This window comes from Fonsecaea monophora (assembly GCF_001642475.1).
Source record: "Fonsecaea monophora strain CBS 269.37 chromosome Unknown Scaff17, whole genome shotgun sequence".
NCBI classification, from domain to species: domain Eukaryota; kingdom Fungi; phylum Ascomycota; class Eurotiomycetes; order Chaetothyriales; family Herpotrichiellaceae; genus Fonsecaea; species Fonsecaea monophora.
The window spans coordinates 210285-223917 of record NW_019173948.1 but is presented as its reverse complement, the minus strand read 5'-3'; the positions used below and the strand labels follow the sequence as shown (position 1 = coordinate 223917).

Below are 13633 nucleotides of genomic sequence, written 5' to 3'. Positions count from 1 at the left end.
TGATCATCTCGTCATTCACTTACTAGCGTTAACAATACTTTTGGTGGGCGCCTCGGTACACTGCTCGGAAACGGGGTCCGGATTAGCCCCCCCGAACTCGCTCCATGTGGTTTGATCTTCTCCACCCTTTCGACTACTGCCGGTCCAATGTTCCGAAGTGCAGAAACTGGTGCCATTGTTTTCTATTGACATGGCGCTAGCAGAGGGGTAAGTGACGTTTGAGCTGCTCTTCAACATGCTTCTCAATCTTGCTGAAGGCTCGACTTGCTGGTCATGCCTGGAGCATGCCTGGACGGTAGTCAGTTCGGCCACCTAGAAGTGGCGCGGGGAGACTTGGGCAGGTTTGATCTCAGAGCTCTCTGAACTTTCTCTACGTCGACGTCTTGAGCTTTGTAAGGGAGCAGGCTGTCAGTACACCACACACTAGAGTGGATAGCTGTTCACAATAATAGGCTATAGTTCATTGGTGGTGAACTTGTCTGAGCCTCGTCGGGAACACCCCGCACCAAGGTGCAGAGCGTTATACGGAGGATATATCTATGACTTCTGACCAACAATACGACGGTCTCTTGTTCGTGTATTGTTACCGCAGAGAGATCCAGCGATGGATGGCATGGGCCACTGGTCGGGGATGTTACTCCGCAGAGGCTGCGTTGTGAACAGACTCAGCAGTGCTGCTGTATGAAGATTACGTCGTTATGAAGTCAGGAATTTCCAGTCCGCGAGGATCATCAGGGGTTCACTAGAGAGACTTGCCGTGACGTTCTATCTCAGCATAGGCTTGCTAGCTGGCTAGGCTAGTGCGTCGCTCTCCTCAAGAGGCTACAACGCATGGGGTGAGATCGCGATGCGGCCCAGAGCCACCTGCGTTTTCCCCAGAGTCATTGACGTTACGCCGAAATCTCCTGCGAAGAACGAGACCGGATGTGACTTGCGGACCTTTGACAGGTCGGGCAAATCAAATCAAGTCATCATCGGTCAACGACAGATCGCAGTCGAGCCCAATGTCCTAACTCGTGCCACTATGACCCTCCCGACGACATCTATACATGCCTAAGACTACCTCTTCGTAGCTCTGTTGACGACGGTTCAGAAATGGGAATTACTGCTGCAGAACTCTTCCTTCTACCTTCAGCTGCGCGATCCATCTCGACGCGACCTCTGGTATCAAGCCTCTCGCGGACTCTGTTCCTCCCTTAGCGAGCTGTCATTGAATCTCCTACCCTTAAAAGCCATCCAACCGTGGTCCCACGTCGTTTCATCAGCATGTCTTCAGATCCCAACCAGTTCATGAGAACGTCTGGTCGCCATGACTCTGTCTGGGTGCACCTCGAACCGTATTCCAATCGACCGCAGTTCCCCAAGCTGGACAGGGACTTGGAGACCGATGTGTGTATCATCGGATCTGGCATCTCGGGCATTTCGACCGCCGAGCAGCTCGTGAGCAGGGGCGTGAATGTCATTATGCTCGAGGCAAGAGATATCCTCTCAGGTATAGCTCCACTGGAGTCTATGGAAGCTGACCTGTGTTGACACCTGCTTACTGTAGGGGAAACTGGTCGAACGTCCGGTCACTTGTCTTCAGACCTCGACGACGGCTACGTGGCAATCAAGAAGCTGTTCGGTGCCGAGGGAGCAAAACACACGGCGGAATCGCACGACTGGGCTATCAGGCATGTGGGTGAAGTCTCGAAAGAGCTCGGGATCGACTGCGAATACCGTATGCTACCGGCGTACAACCTGTCCCAGTACCCCGTGGGCACCAAGGAACATGACGACGACATGGCAGAACTACAGGAAGAGTCTGCCCTGCAAAAGAAACTTGGCCTTGACTCGAGATATGACGAGAACCTCACCGTCAAAGGCTGGAGTGGAAAGCCGGACCAAAGAGGCGGAGTCGTCGTCGGTCGTCAAGCGACGTTCCATCCTACCAAATACTTGGTGGGCGTGCTGAAGTGGCTGAAGGAGCAACCCAACTTCCAATGCTACACACATACACGAGTGACTGACTGTGCTGAGAGTGGGATCCACGTACCCTTGGTCGACGTTCATCTAGGTGCGAAGAGCGTGACGATCTCGACACTGAATAGCCACACGGTCAATTGCAACCACGCCGTACAGGCCACCTGTGTGCCACTGCAGAAACTCAGCATCATCGCCGAGATGGAGTACAACCGCACCTACTGCATCGCCATCCGCGTCCCCAAAGGCACCATTGAAGACTGTCTCATCTACGACTCGGCCGATGCATACAAGTATACCCGCATGACCGAATGCGACCAGAAGGACGATTATATGGTTGTCGGTGGATGTGACCACAAAGTGGGCCAGGAGGACGAGTGGGACGCACGGTACCAGGAACTGGAAACATGGGCGCGAGAACGATTTCCCGATGCCGGGAGCGTCGATTACAGATGGTCCGGCCAGATCTTCGAACCGGTCGACCACATGGCGTTCATTGGCAAGAACGAAGGAAGTGAGCGCGTCTATGTGGTCACCGGTGACTCGGGCAACGGCCTGACTCACGGAGTGCTGGCGGGCAGACTGCTCGCGGACGAGATCCAGGGCGTCGACAACCCCTGGGCGAAGGTTTATAACCCCAAACGCATCTCGTCCGTGGCGGCCAAACTCCCGAGCATGATCGAGCACGACGTCCAGATCAACACGCAGTACAAACGCCTTCTGCAAGCGGACATCCAAGATGTCGAAGATCTGGGCAAGGACGAGGGAGGCGTACTGAATTCAAAGACGTCGCATCCTCAAGCAGTCTACAAGAACAAGGACGGCAAGGTCCACCGCATGAGCGCCGTGTGTCCCCATCTAAAGGGCATAGTGTGCTGGAACAACGACGAGAAGAGCTGGGACTGTCCCGTCCACGGCAGCCGATTCAGTCCTGAAGGACTCCAACTCATCGGCCCCGCGAAAGGTGGCTTGCAGCCATTTGATGACAATGCAAAGGCGAGACAGAAGATAGCTGCCGAGTCGTGAAAACGTATGAAGTGAGCATGTAAAGAACACCTACATGCGGACTTCAGGTCCGAATGCAATGAAACAGCATTAGCCAAGAGCCAAAGATCCAGATCATGGCGGCATTTCAAACCGTCTTCCGTTGGCACTTTGTCTTGCGTTCATTGTCTTCTGCCTTGTCCTCTACCATCTTTCATCTTACCCTGCCTGGAGAGGTGCAGCATCAGAAGATACACCTTCTCCTCCTCAGCCATGCCAGAATGCTATATCAACCCGGCCAGACCAAAGATTCGGTCCTCACTGCTCGAATGTATCGCCATAGAGATTGGGGTAGGGTTATGTGACGAACTGGATCATCTTGGGGAGAGCACCGAATGCTTTTCCTCGAGGAATGAAGAGACACATTAGTGGGTGGCTCCATTAAAGTCAGAAGCTAAATGACATTGAAGTGACCCTGTATGTTTATACACGGTGGAGGTAGAGAGACTCATTCCGTTTCTGCGTGCGAGTTGGTCCATTGTTTATCATTCGACACTTAGGGACTGGCGGAAGATAAAAAAAACTCCGACGTCTGCCAAGCCACTTAACGCGTAGTCCCGTGATCTCGTGATGATCAGAGAGCACATGATGTCTTCCACAGTGTCAACAGCTCTTCAAAGTCTCCTTTCTATGCAGGGAACAATTTATCCACGCAGTTCAGCGTGTAACCTGCAGCCCTTCGAAAACGCTCCCTAGCACTACAGACCTTCAAGCCAGAGTCGGTGACTGAGGCATCAAAAAGCCCGGCGCTTTCTCGGAGGGTTTATTGGGGATGGCCACTGGTCTGAAACTAAGAGACAATGTGCGAATCTCTAGTCAGTAGTAATGAAAAGCTATCTGCAGTTCGTGATCCAGGCTGCGACCAGCCTCGCAGGTGAGCAGGTATAACGGTGACAAATAACTTTAGGACCGCAGACAAGACACCGTACCGAGCACATCGGGATCCCTCCGCACATCCTGGACAGCCGTGACAACCAAGAAGCGAGTGACCAACGGCATGGGGCACTCTCCACCTATTCCGAGCGCTTAAATATAACACCGTCGGTCAATAAATCCCACCCTGTTGTGCCTATTCAGTTCGCCCTCTTACGAGGAGAATGTTGGTTCTGGAGTGCCTGCTTTATTGTTTCTAACCACCATGTCCAGTCTCTTGGAAATATTTGGCCAGGGCCACAACGCCTACTTTTCTAATGGGCCCATCACCCGTCTCTCGTTCATCCGCTTAAACAACCAGCTGTTAGACAAAGCCTCGACCCATCCGAGTGCAAAGTATCTCACCTTCAACGAGTTGAACCCTCTGCGGTCGCCAGATGGGAAGCTCGCCTTTAGCAAATATGAAGACGTTGCCAGCGCAATTGGTCGTCCCTACGCCAAAGACGAGAAGGCCCAGATAGCTGAGTTCAACCCAGCTGATCACCACCCGACCCTCATCTTCCTCGGCTTGGACCTGGAAGACAAATCTGCAACCGCTGGAGAAAATGTTCAGCTGGGTCAGTACTCCGGAGTGCCCTATTTTGCTCTCGATGTGAGCCCGAATCATTATGCCGCGTTCAAGGAGTCACAAACAACCACCGGACTGAAGTATGTACCCACCCGGATCGACCTCACACTAGATCACCCGCAATCAGCCATATATAGCCATGCACGGTCGCTGATCGACTGGAATAATCGCAACCGCTACTGTTCTAGCTGCGGTGGCCGCATGCTGTCCACCCATGGCGGGGCGAAAGTGGTCTGTCCGCCTGCCGACAATGGCGTCCTCCGTCAGCGAGCATGTCCGACCCGGATTGGCCTTCACAACCAGGCATTCCCAAGGACTGACCCTACTGCCGTCATCGCCCCTATCTCGGCCGACGGGAAACGTGTCCTTTTAGGCCGTGGAAAGCGCTGGCCTGCCAACTACTTCTCATGTCTCTCGGGCTTCATCGAACCCGGCGAGAGCATCGAGACGGCGACGAGGAGGGAAGCCTATGAGGAAACTGGCGTCCACATCGACAGAGTGCAGATCCATTCCAGTCAACCATGGCCCTATCCGTCGACGATGTTGATCGGCGTCATCGGCCAATGTGTCGAGGGAGGCGAATCCATCACCTACCCGGAAACCGAGCTGGAAGAAGCCAAATGGTTTGAACTCGCCGAGATTGAGCACGCCCTGAACAATGGCGCAAACCCAATGTGGGAGCCGCCCATCAAGGGATACACTGGACCCAGAGTGCCCCCGAGCCAGCTAACGGCTCACCAAGTCCTGAGAGGAGTGTTGAGGTTGTTTCACAAATAAAACCAACACGGCTTGTTCAAGTCCTGCATTGAGCGTACTCAGGAATGGAATACATTACGCCACAAGTCCCTGTTATCTAAGAATTACTTGTACGTTTTTACTTCCTCTATTCAAACTAATCGATTGGTCTGCGTGCGCGGGCTATTCCAAAGCCATATGATCCGTATTGATCTCTCCCGGGAACATTGTCCAGAACTCCTGAAAGATGCCTGCCATCTCTTCCTCGGAGACGAGGTAGTCGGCACCGTCGAATTCATCCGGGACAGTGAGCGCATCGACCCCCGACGAGGCGCTGGCCGACTCGGTTCTCGCCGACTGCGGCGTACCCTGTTGTTGTCGGAGCGGTGCGTAGTGCGGTGGTCTCGCCTCGAAGCTGGACCAGATGTCTGACTCTGACCTTGACCCTGGCCCTGACGCTATCGCCATCGCCATATCTGATGTGTTCCCAGTGGAATGAGCACCACCGGTTGTGTCCGAGACCACCGTGTCGTGCAGGGCGCCGTAGTCGACCATCAGATTGCGGAAACTCTGCAGCTCTTCCGCCGACAGGCTGGTCTTTTGTAGCCTGGTGGCGTGGTACTTTTGTAGCGAGTATATATTCTCGAGCTACACGGTACGCGGGGTAATTGTGGTCAGCCATTTTAAGTATATAATGAGCACGGGTTTCCATATCAGGTCATATCACGTCACATCATATAGTGTCATGTGTGAGGTATTGCAAAGGAGAAAAGAAGGCCGGAGGGGGGCAGGGGAGAAATGTGGGCGAGTAAAAACGTACCCAGCGACTGGCCATGGGCCATTCGTTCTTCATCTCCCTGAGGAGCAGGTATGCGCTGTGCAGCTTCTGTCTGGTCCTGGTGAGAAACTCGACGCTCGGCTCGAGCGGGAAGGATTGGAAGTAGAGCATGGTCCCAATGGTGGTGTAGACGGTAAAGCCGATCCAGGGCACCAGCCCGCGCCGGAAGTCCGCGCCGGCCCGGTTGATCTCGTCGCACATGTCGCACACGGTGGACGCCGTGTCGTAGAGGGTGTGTGACGACCGGTCCGCACGGTCGGGGAGTGCTGCCGCTTCCTGGTCTGGACTGTTCCGCGGCGGCGGTACCGGTGATGGTGGTGCTGGGCTTCTCGCCAGGCCCAGGTGCGGCAGATGATGCCGGTGGAGGAATATCAGGGCCATGAAATATATGCAGTGCATGTAGCAGAATCCCTGGCCCTGTTCGAGCACGCTGTGGGCTTGCAGAGAGAAGAGACTGTACCGTAGCCGGGCCGGTAACGTCGCTTTCCAGTGCTCAAGCGACGAGACGAGGCTGTACGCCCTCGACTCCCGGTCACTTTTGCCTGGACTTTGAGCGGCAGGGTTGCCGTCGCCGCACGACGCCCACTTCGCCACATGACCCCATATATCTGCGACTCTTACCGTGTAAGCAAGGATAGACGGACTTGTCCTTGTGTCAGGCTGCTCTTCGCTGGAATACTGGTACGCATCGTTGAACAGTTCGCATTGCACGGGTGTCCCAAAGACGAATGCCTCGTCTTCGCAGGGAAGCTGAATCGTCATGTCCTCGGATCGGAGGATACGTGCACGACTGCCGCCGCCGCTGAGAAGGCTCTCCATGAGGAAGCATGTCCAGGCGGTGCGCCGACGTTCCTCGGCCAGGATGAATGCCTCTGACGCCGACGCCGACGAATCACTACTAGACGCGTTCGAGATTTCTGCGCAGAGCCCCATCATCTGCACCATGCGCACAGCTATGCCGAGATAAATCCATGCACTCTTCCCGTCACCTGCCCCCCACTTGTGGCCCGTGAGCAGCAAAAGTGCCTGCACCTGGGATAGGCTTGGGGAGGTGATACGGAGCTGGACGGCACGTGATGCTCTCTGGGCAAAGAAATTGCTGGCTTCGAGTGGTGAGCCAAAGCATCCTGGCGTAGGAGAATACCTAAGGACGGGTTAACAAGATCCCACTGGAGTCAAGTCCCGGTCGGAAGGAGTGCACCTGGAAGCCAGAGTGAGGATGGCCCACGCCATTGCCATATCAAGTGTTCCATCCCGAATCTGTTGCAAGAGCCTTGGCTTGTGGTGAAAACTCCACTTGTAGGTACATCGCAGGTAGCACTGTTGCACATCGTTTGTGAACCACCTTAGGGGATCGTCCGATGGGTGCTCGCCCCTGGAGAAGGCACGCAAGTCTTCAGTAGGGTTTAGCCTGAACGATTGATCATCGGCCGCAATGAAGCTTGCAGAGGCGTTGGGTCTGCCGTGTTCCGACCTTCGAGGCTGCTCAACCTGACGCTGGATCCCACGGCGCGGCTTCTTCGGCTGCCGATGTAGAGCGGACGTCCATTTCTGGGGGAAATAGCACGAAGCCGCGCGACCGGCCGACCGGCAACGATCACATGGAGCTTGGTTGTGGTGCGAACATCTCAACTTGGCCGTTCGGCAGGGAACACAGGCAACGGCATTTCGAGGCGCCGTGGGACGTGCTGACATGAAAGGTTGTTTGGCCTGGTATCCTTGTTGATTATCACCTGCGTCTGGTGGATGCCCTTATTTCTGGTCCAGAGAGTCCGTTGAAGGAGTGCCTGAAGGGGTATTGGACCTGCAACACAAATGGGACTATTGTTCAAGGATGTGGATGTTTCGGCTCAGAGGGAGTGACTTGCCGAAGCAGCGGGCACGGACAAAGCTCCTCAGTGGTCTGAAAGTGCAAAGGGATGAACTTTGAGCAATTAAACCCATACCTATGTTAGCTAACAGTTGTACTCCCTCAGGTCAGGTATTGGCTCCTCCTGGCCGCGACAGTTCTGGGGATGTGAGGATGTGAGGATGTGGAGGAAGTTGACGCGGGGCGAAAATAACGTGGAGAAGGTATCTTGGTATGATCCACAAATGCCAGAGTCTGACCAATAGGTGGTATCGGCACGATCGGCAATATCGGCACTTTAGCCATGCCTATTGGTCAGTCTTCCGTGGGTGCCCGTCATATCCTTCTCCCAGTCTCACGTTCAACCACCTCAGCAACATTTCGCATGCCGGTTGATCTTTTATCACCCTCTACCGGTACATGGATGAGTTGCAGAGAGTCTCCAAGTCCAAATAAGTACATTATTCCTATTCGGGCGGTAAGCGAACCGTGTGACAACAAGTCAGAGGCTGTACTGTCATGTTTTGGCCATTCCAAAGTAGGACATTCTGAGCGAGTTGACCTCACACATCTCGCTATGTCCTACATGCTCAGGGCTCCTACGGCATCTCGGGTTACAATTCATCCCATAGCGTTTCGACGCCTTGAGCAATCTGGAACCTGGCCAAACTTCAGAACAAGGTCCCAAAATGTCATTGCTCCACCGAGTTGAAGGTCAATGCAGCCTTGTCCGTGTTTTCACCGAGTTGTGCCATTAAAGACAACACCGTCTGCTGTTGGTTGAGGGATAGCATTCCATTTCTTATCCATCACGTCTGGAAAGCTCCTCGCCTTCTTTCGTGAACGACATATTCTGTACCGTCGTTGAGAAAACTGTGTCGCGCCACTGGGGCCACCATGGAAATGCTTCGAACCGCAGCAGTCAGAACCGGATTCTCAGGACCTTCAACCTTGTGTGCTCAGGCGGGCCCAAGGCTGCTGCGTCAAAAACCAGGCCTATCATCAATCAGATCTTTTTCCGCGTCAGCCAACCGCAACGTGAAGATTCTGTCTGTTTTATATGATGTAAGCTCTCCTCCACTCCCTCCCCATTCATGGTGTTACAACTTCCAGAAGGAAACCCCTTGACATTCAAGTGGACGTGACGATACTGACAGCCCTAGGGAGGTGAACATGCCAAACAGCAACCACGACTGCTAGGGACGACCGAGAATGAGTTGGGTCTCAGGAAATGGCTTGAAAACCAGGGCCATACTCTCGTTACCACCTCTGACAAGGAGGGCCCGAACTCGGTTTTTGAAAGAGAGCTCCCCGATGCAGAGATCCTGATCACCACCCCGTATGTGGAGCCCCGAGGTCACGACATTGACTCTCCCGGAACCCCTACCCTGTGCTAATCCACGGGCTAACTCAGATTCCATCCGGCCTACCTCAACGCCGACCGATTAAAAAAAGCCAAAAAGCTCAAACTAGCCGTAACTGCTGGTGTCGGATCAGACCACATCGACCTTAATGCCGCGAATAAGACCAACGGCGGTATCACCGTCGCAGAGGTTACAGGCTCCAACGTGGTCTCGGTCGCCGAGCATGTAGTGATGACTATGCTCGGCCTGGTCCGTAACTGGATTCCGGCACACGAACAGATCGAACGGGGTGAATGGAATGTTGCCCAGGTCGCACGGAACGAGTATGACCTGGAAGGTAAGGTCGTGGGCACAGTTGGGATCGGGAGGATTGGCCAACGTGTCCTACGTCGCTTGAAACCATTCGATTGCAAGGAGCTCCTCTACTACGATTACCAGCCCCTCAACCCTGATGTGGAAGCTGAAATTGGCTGCCGAAGAGTGGAGAGTCTAGAGGACATGGTGGCCCAGTGCGACATTGTCACCATCAACTGCCCGCTACACGAGAAGACTTACGGCCTATTCAACAAAGAGCTGATCTCGAAGATGAAGAAAGGTAGGGATCGGCTGTTTCTCTGCATCTCTGCACTCTTGTGCCTCATCCTCAAGAGATTTTGAACCAAGTTACTGACATGCCCCAGGCTCATGGATCGTCAACACTGCCCGCGGCGCAATCGTCGTGGCCGATGACATCGCGGCTGCTCTGAAGTCCGGCCACCTGAACGGATACGGCGGCGACGTCTGGTTCCCCCAGCCCGCGCCACGAGACCACCCGCTTCGCTATGCAAAGAATCCTCTCGGAGGAGGTAACGGCATGGTTCCCCACATGTCGGGAAGCTCGCTGGACGCCCAGAAGCGCTATGCCGACGGGGTCAAGAGGATTCTCCAGAGCTACCTGAGTGGCACCCATGATTACGAACCGGCAGATCTGATTGTCTACCAGGGAGACTACGCCACACGGTCGTATGGTCAGAGGAAGAAGAATTGATCATGTACATAAGGAAGGGTTGGGTCGACGGCTGTGAAGGTTGTTGCCATATACAGTTTTCAATTCTACCCCCAGTCGTGGGAGAAAAGCCTTTCGATTTGAACCTGAATGTCTTTCTAGTCGCGTGGGACGTTTTATGCCTTGCAGCGATGGTTGATGTCCACGTCGTCTTCTCTCTCGTCATGAACTGACAGCCCAATGAAAAGGTTAGTTGATGCTTCATCTCCAGGCCGATTGGTCCACGTTTCCAGGACAAATGCCCAAGGCTAACGAGGCAGACGAGGTTGAGGGCATTAATGAGGCTGAGGCTGGACGTGGGCTGTGTACGTGCAGGCCAAATCGCAGGTGGAGGGGAATTTGACCTTTAGCCTCACGCCTTCCTTCTTGCCCACCTGGAGTCATCCTGCTTCTCTGTCTTCATCTTGATCCCTTGATCATCATCATCCTTCTCGACCTGTTGCTCCTCCGGTCGCTCTTTCGGTATGGTCCTTGATCCACTCTCCGCCATCGGCCTGGCCGCAAATATCGTGCAATTCATCGATTTCAGCCGGCGGCTCATTTCAGATGCGAAGGAGATATATCATTCTACAAACGGAGTAACAACAGAAAATGTTGAGCTCCAGGACGTCGCCGAGAGCCTCTCACGTCTCAGCTCAACGCTGTTGAATCCTCTGGATCAGTCACAGGCAGCTGTTTCCCAGACCGAGGCGGAGATTGTCAAGATCGCGGCCGCTTCACGTGTTGTTGGAGATGAGCTCCTAGCAGCCATCCAAAGCCTCACCGCCGGTGACGGCTCGCACAAGAAATGGCGAAGCTTTCTCCAGGCCCTCAAGACGCTTTGGAAAAAGGACAAGATTGCCAAACTAAGAAAGCGGCTCGAGGATGCGCGCAGCAACTTGTCCGTTCATGTACTCTCATACATAAGGTAAGCCTCGGTCTTCTCAGTTCTATCTCTCTTTCTGAATGCTGAGCATCGTCAGTGTGCGTCAAGGACAGGCTCTTCAATCTTTGGAAGATGCTCGAGCGCAATATCTCGAGATCGACTCAATGAGCCTACAGAGACTTGATCCCATACTTGAATCGCTCCGCAACCTCGTACAAAGTACGCAGGACATCACAGGCGAGCATTTGACTCGTATTGATCAAAGGCTGCGCAGCTCGGATCACGAAGCAGAAAGTTTGCGGAAGGGAACGACCATCTTGAAAAGTCTGATATTCGAGCGGATGGCTGCGAGGTATTCTGCCATTGCTGAAGCGCACAAGGATACATTCAAATGGATCTTTGAGCCTTCTCGGTGGGCGTCTTCCGATCCACGTTCCGGCATAAGATTCCAAGAATGGTTAACCCATGGTGAAGGTATCTACTGGGTCTCAGGCAAACCCGGTAGTGGCAAGAGCACTTTGATGAAGTATCTTTACAATTGCTCGGAGACGCTGCAACGCCTTGAAGCCTGGGCTGATGGCAGTCGTCTTGTTACCGCCGGATTCTTCTTCTGGATCTCCGGGAGCGACATGCAAAAGTCTCAACTCGGTCTACTTCGACAGGTTTTGTTCGACATACTCAAAACGTTTCCCGAATGGATCCCCATCATCTGTCTAGAAAGATGGGCAACATCTCGACATGGGTTTCAAGCCGAATGGACCATGCTAGAGCTCAACGAAGCTTTCAGGAGACTGAGCCGCCTGACCACACGCTATGGAAACCCTTCAAAACTCTGCATTTTCGTTGACGGTCTAGACGAATATGACGGCGATCCATTGGATATCATAAAAACAATAAAGAACATCGCTCGAATCGACAATGTCAAAGTTTGTGTTTCTAGCAGGCCGTGGAACTGCTTTGAAGATGTCTTTGGCCAGGATCCTCGAAACAAATTATACCTACAAGACCTTACAAAAAACGACATCGCCCTCTACGCGAGAGAAAAGCTGGACGAAGTAGCAAACTTTTCAATGATGACAACAGAAGTCGCCCAGATCAAGAGGCTGATATCGGAAATTGTGTCGCGCGCCCAAGGAGTTTTCCTCTGGGTCTACCTCGTCACACGATCTCTCAAGGACGGCCTTATCAACGGCGATTCTCTGGCTCTGCTGTACGAGAGGGTGTTGGAGATGCCGAGTGACCTTGAGGAATTTTTCGAGAAATGATCGAATCAGTAGACAAGGTGTATCGCAGGAGAATGGCACACACTTTCCGTGTTGCCCTTGCAACAGGCGGCCCTTTTCGACTACTTCTTTATTCATGTATTGACGAAGGGGACGAGTTTCTCAAACGGAGTCCCGAGACGAATGGTCTAGCATCAGTCCAAGTTGACGACAAGATCCAGGCGGCAGAAGAAACAATAAGACGAAAACTCAACGGTCGTTACAGAGGACTACTGGAATCTACCGAATCCCCCGGTGAACCAGGAGTCAAGCGTGTCGACTTCCTTCATCGGACCGTCCGCGATTTCCTGGTGACAAAGAAAATGCAGGATCTGCTTGCTTCTTACTCGGCACAAAACTTCAATGCGTATCTGTGCATATGCGAAGCGTTCATTCGACAAGGCGAGAATTTCCCAGGCAGTCTGAGCTCCCGTCAGTGGAACAACTTCATGAAATATGCCTTAGCAGCAGAGGACGAATTGGGCACTCCAAGCACACCATTACTCCACAGAATGAACGATATTTGTCACTTATGCAGCCCGACGGATAAAGATAGCCTGGAGCCTGTTGACAGCAAGGACAGATCGTTTCTGCTGAGAACCATTGAATTTGGTTTCGTTCCTTATGTTAAAGATCGACTTCAAAGACAACCGGATCTATTTTTAGGCCATGGCATAGAAATTTTATGGACGTTAATCGAGATAACCTTCATTACCAGGCGACCTAAAGACCAGGAGCCTAGGTTCGAGATGGCTCAACTCCTGCTTGAGAACGGTGTCGATCCAAACGGCGTGGTAAACGGCAAGCCAATGCTGCATAACCTTCTTGACCTTGCTTTCATGGAAGGAGAAAGTCTGGCTTTAATGAGTGGATACTATTTTCGGATACTCATACTGTTGCTCAAGCACGGGGCAATATTTCGACCAGACCTCGTGGATGAAGATTGTGGAGTGGGCGGCTTGATAACGCGCATGCACTCCACGAGACAACATCTGGGGTTCGCGCAGGAGATATTTCGTCTTTTGCTTGACAGAGGACTTGATCCTAATCTCATGGTAGATAACTCGAAGCACAGCGTATGGGCCCAATTTCTCTCTACAGCTTACAGGCATAGATCTGACTTGACTGAACACTGGGGGGAAATGGTACATATGTTTGTGCAACGAGG

General features: G+C 53.1%; 6 protein-coding genes across 6 annotated transcripts; 5 read left to right on the top strand and 1 right to left on the bottom strand.

Annotated features, from left to right (window-relative positions):
• Positions 1-1266: 1266 nt before the first annotated feature.
• On the top strand, positions 1267-2988 carry AYO21_03475 (hypothetical protein; the record flags this gene model as incomplete). Its single annotated transcript, XM_022653449.1, has 2 exons — positions 1267-1492; positions 1550-2988. The coding sequence occupies 2 exons, from the start codon at positions 1267-1269 to the stop codon at positions 2986-2988; spliced, it is 1665 nt and encodes a 554-aa protein (XP_022514259.1).
• Positions 2989-4144: 1156 nt separating this feature from the next.
• Positions 4145-5284, top strand: AYO21_03474 (hypothetical protein; the record flags this gene model as incomplete). The annotated part of the gene is made up of 1 exon (XM_022653448.1): positions 4145-5284. One exon carries the CDS (start codon positions 4145-4147, stop codon positions 5282-5284), a length of 1140 nt encoding a protein of 379 aa, XP_022514258.1.
• A 141-nt stretch (positions 5285-5425) lies between these two features.
• AYO21_03473 (hypothetical protein) lies at positions 5426-7313 on the bottom strand (the record flags this gene model as incomplete). The annotated part of the gene is made up of 3 exons (XM_022653447.1): positions 5426-5863; positions 6063-7224; positions 7282-7313. The coding sequence occupies 3 exons, from the start codon at positions 7311-7313 to the stop codon at positions 5426-5428; spliced, it is 1632 nt and encodes a 543-aa protein (XP_022514257.1).
• Positions 7314-8826: 1513 nt separating this feature from the next.
• Positions 8827-10320, top strand: AYO21_03472 (formate dehydrogenase; the record flags this gene model as incomplete). The annotated part of the gene is made up of 4 exons (XM_022653446.1): positions 8827-8994; positions 9093-9268; positions 9344-9888; positions 9974-10320. 4 exons carry the CDS (start codon positions 8827-8829, stop codon positions 10318-10320), a joined length of 1236 nt encoding a protein of 411 aa, XP_022514256.1.
• Positions 10321-10802: 482 nt separating this feature from the next.
• On the top strand, positions 10803-12468 carry AYO21_03471 (hypothetical protein; the record flags this gene model as incomplete). The annotated part of the gene is made up of 2 exons (XM_022653445.1): positions 10803-11245; positions 11301-12468. The coding sequence occupies 2 exons, from the start codon at positions 10803-10805 to the stop codon at positions 12466-12468; spliced, it is 1611 nt and encodes a 536-aa protein (XP_022514255.1).
• A 32-nt stretch (positions 12469-12500) lies between these two features.
• On the top strand, positions 12501-13579 carry AYO21_03470 (hypothetical protein; the record flags this gene model as incomplete). Its single annotated transcript, XM_022653444.1, has 2 exons — positions 12501-13520; positions 13574-13579. 2 exons carry the CDS (start codon positions 12501-12503, stop codon positions 13577-13579), a joined length of 1026 nt encoding a protein of 341 aa, XP_022514254.1.
• Positions 13580-13633: the final 54 nt, after the last annotated feature.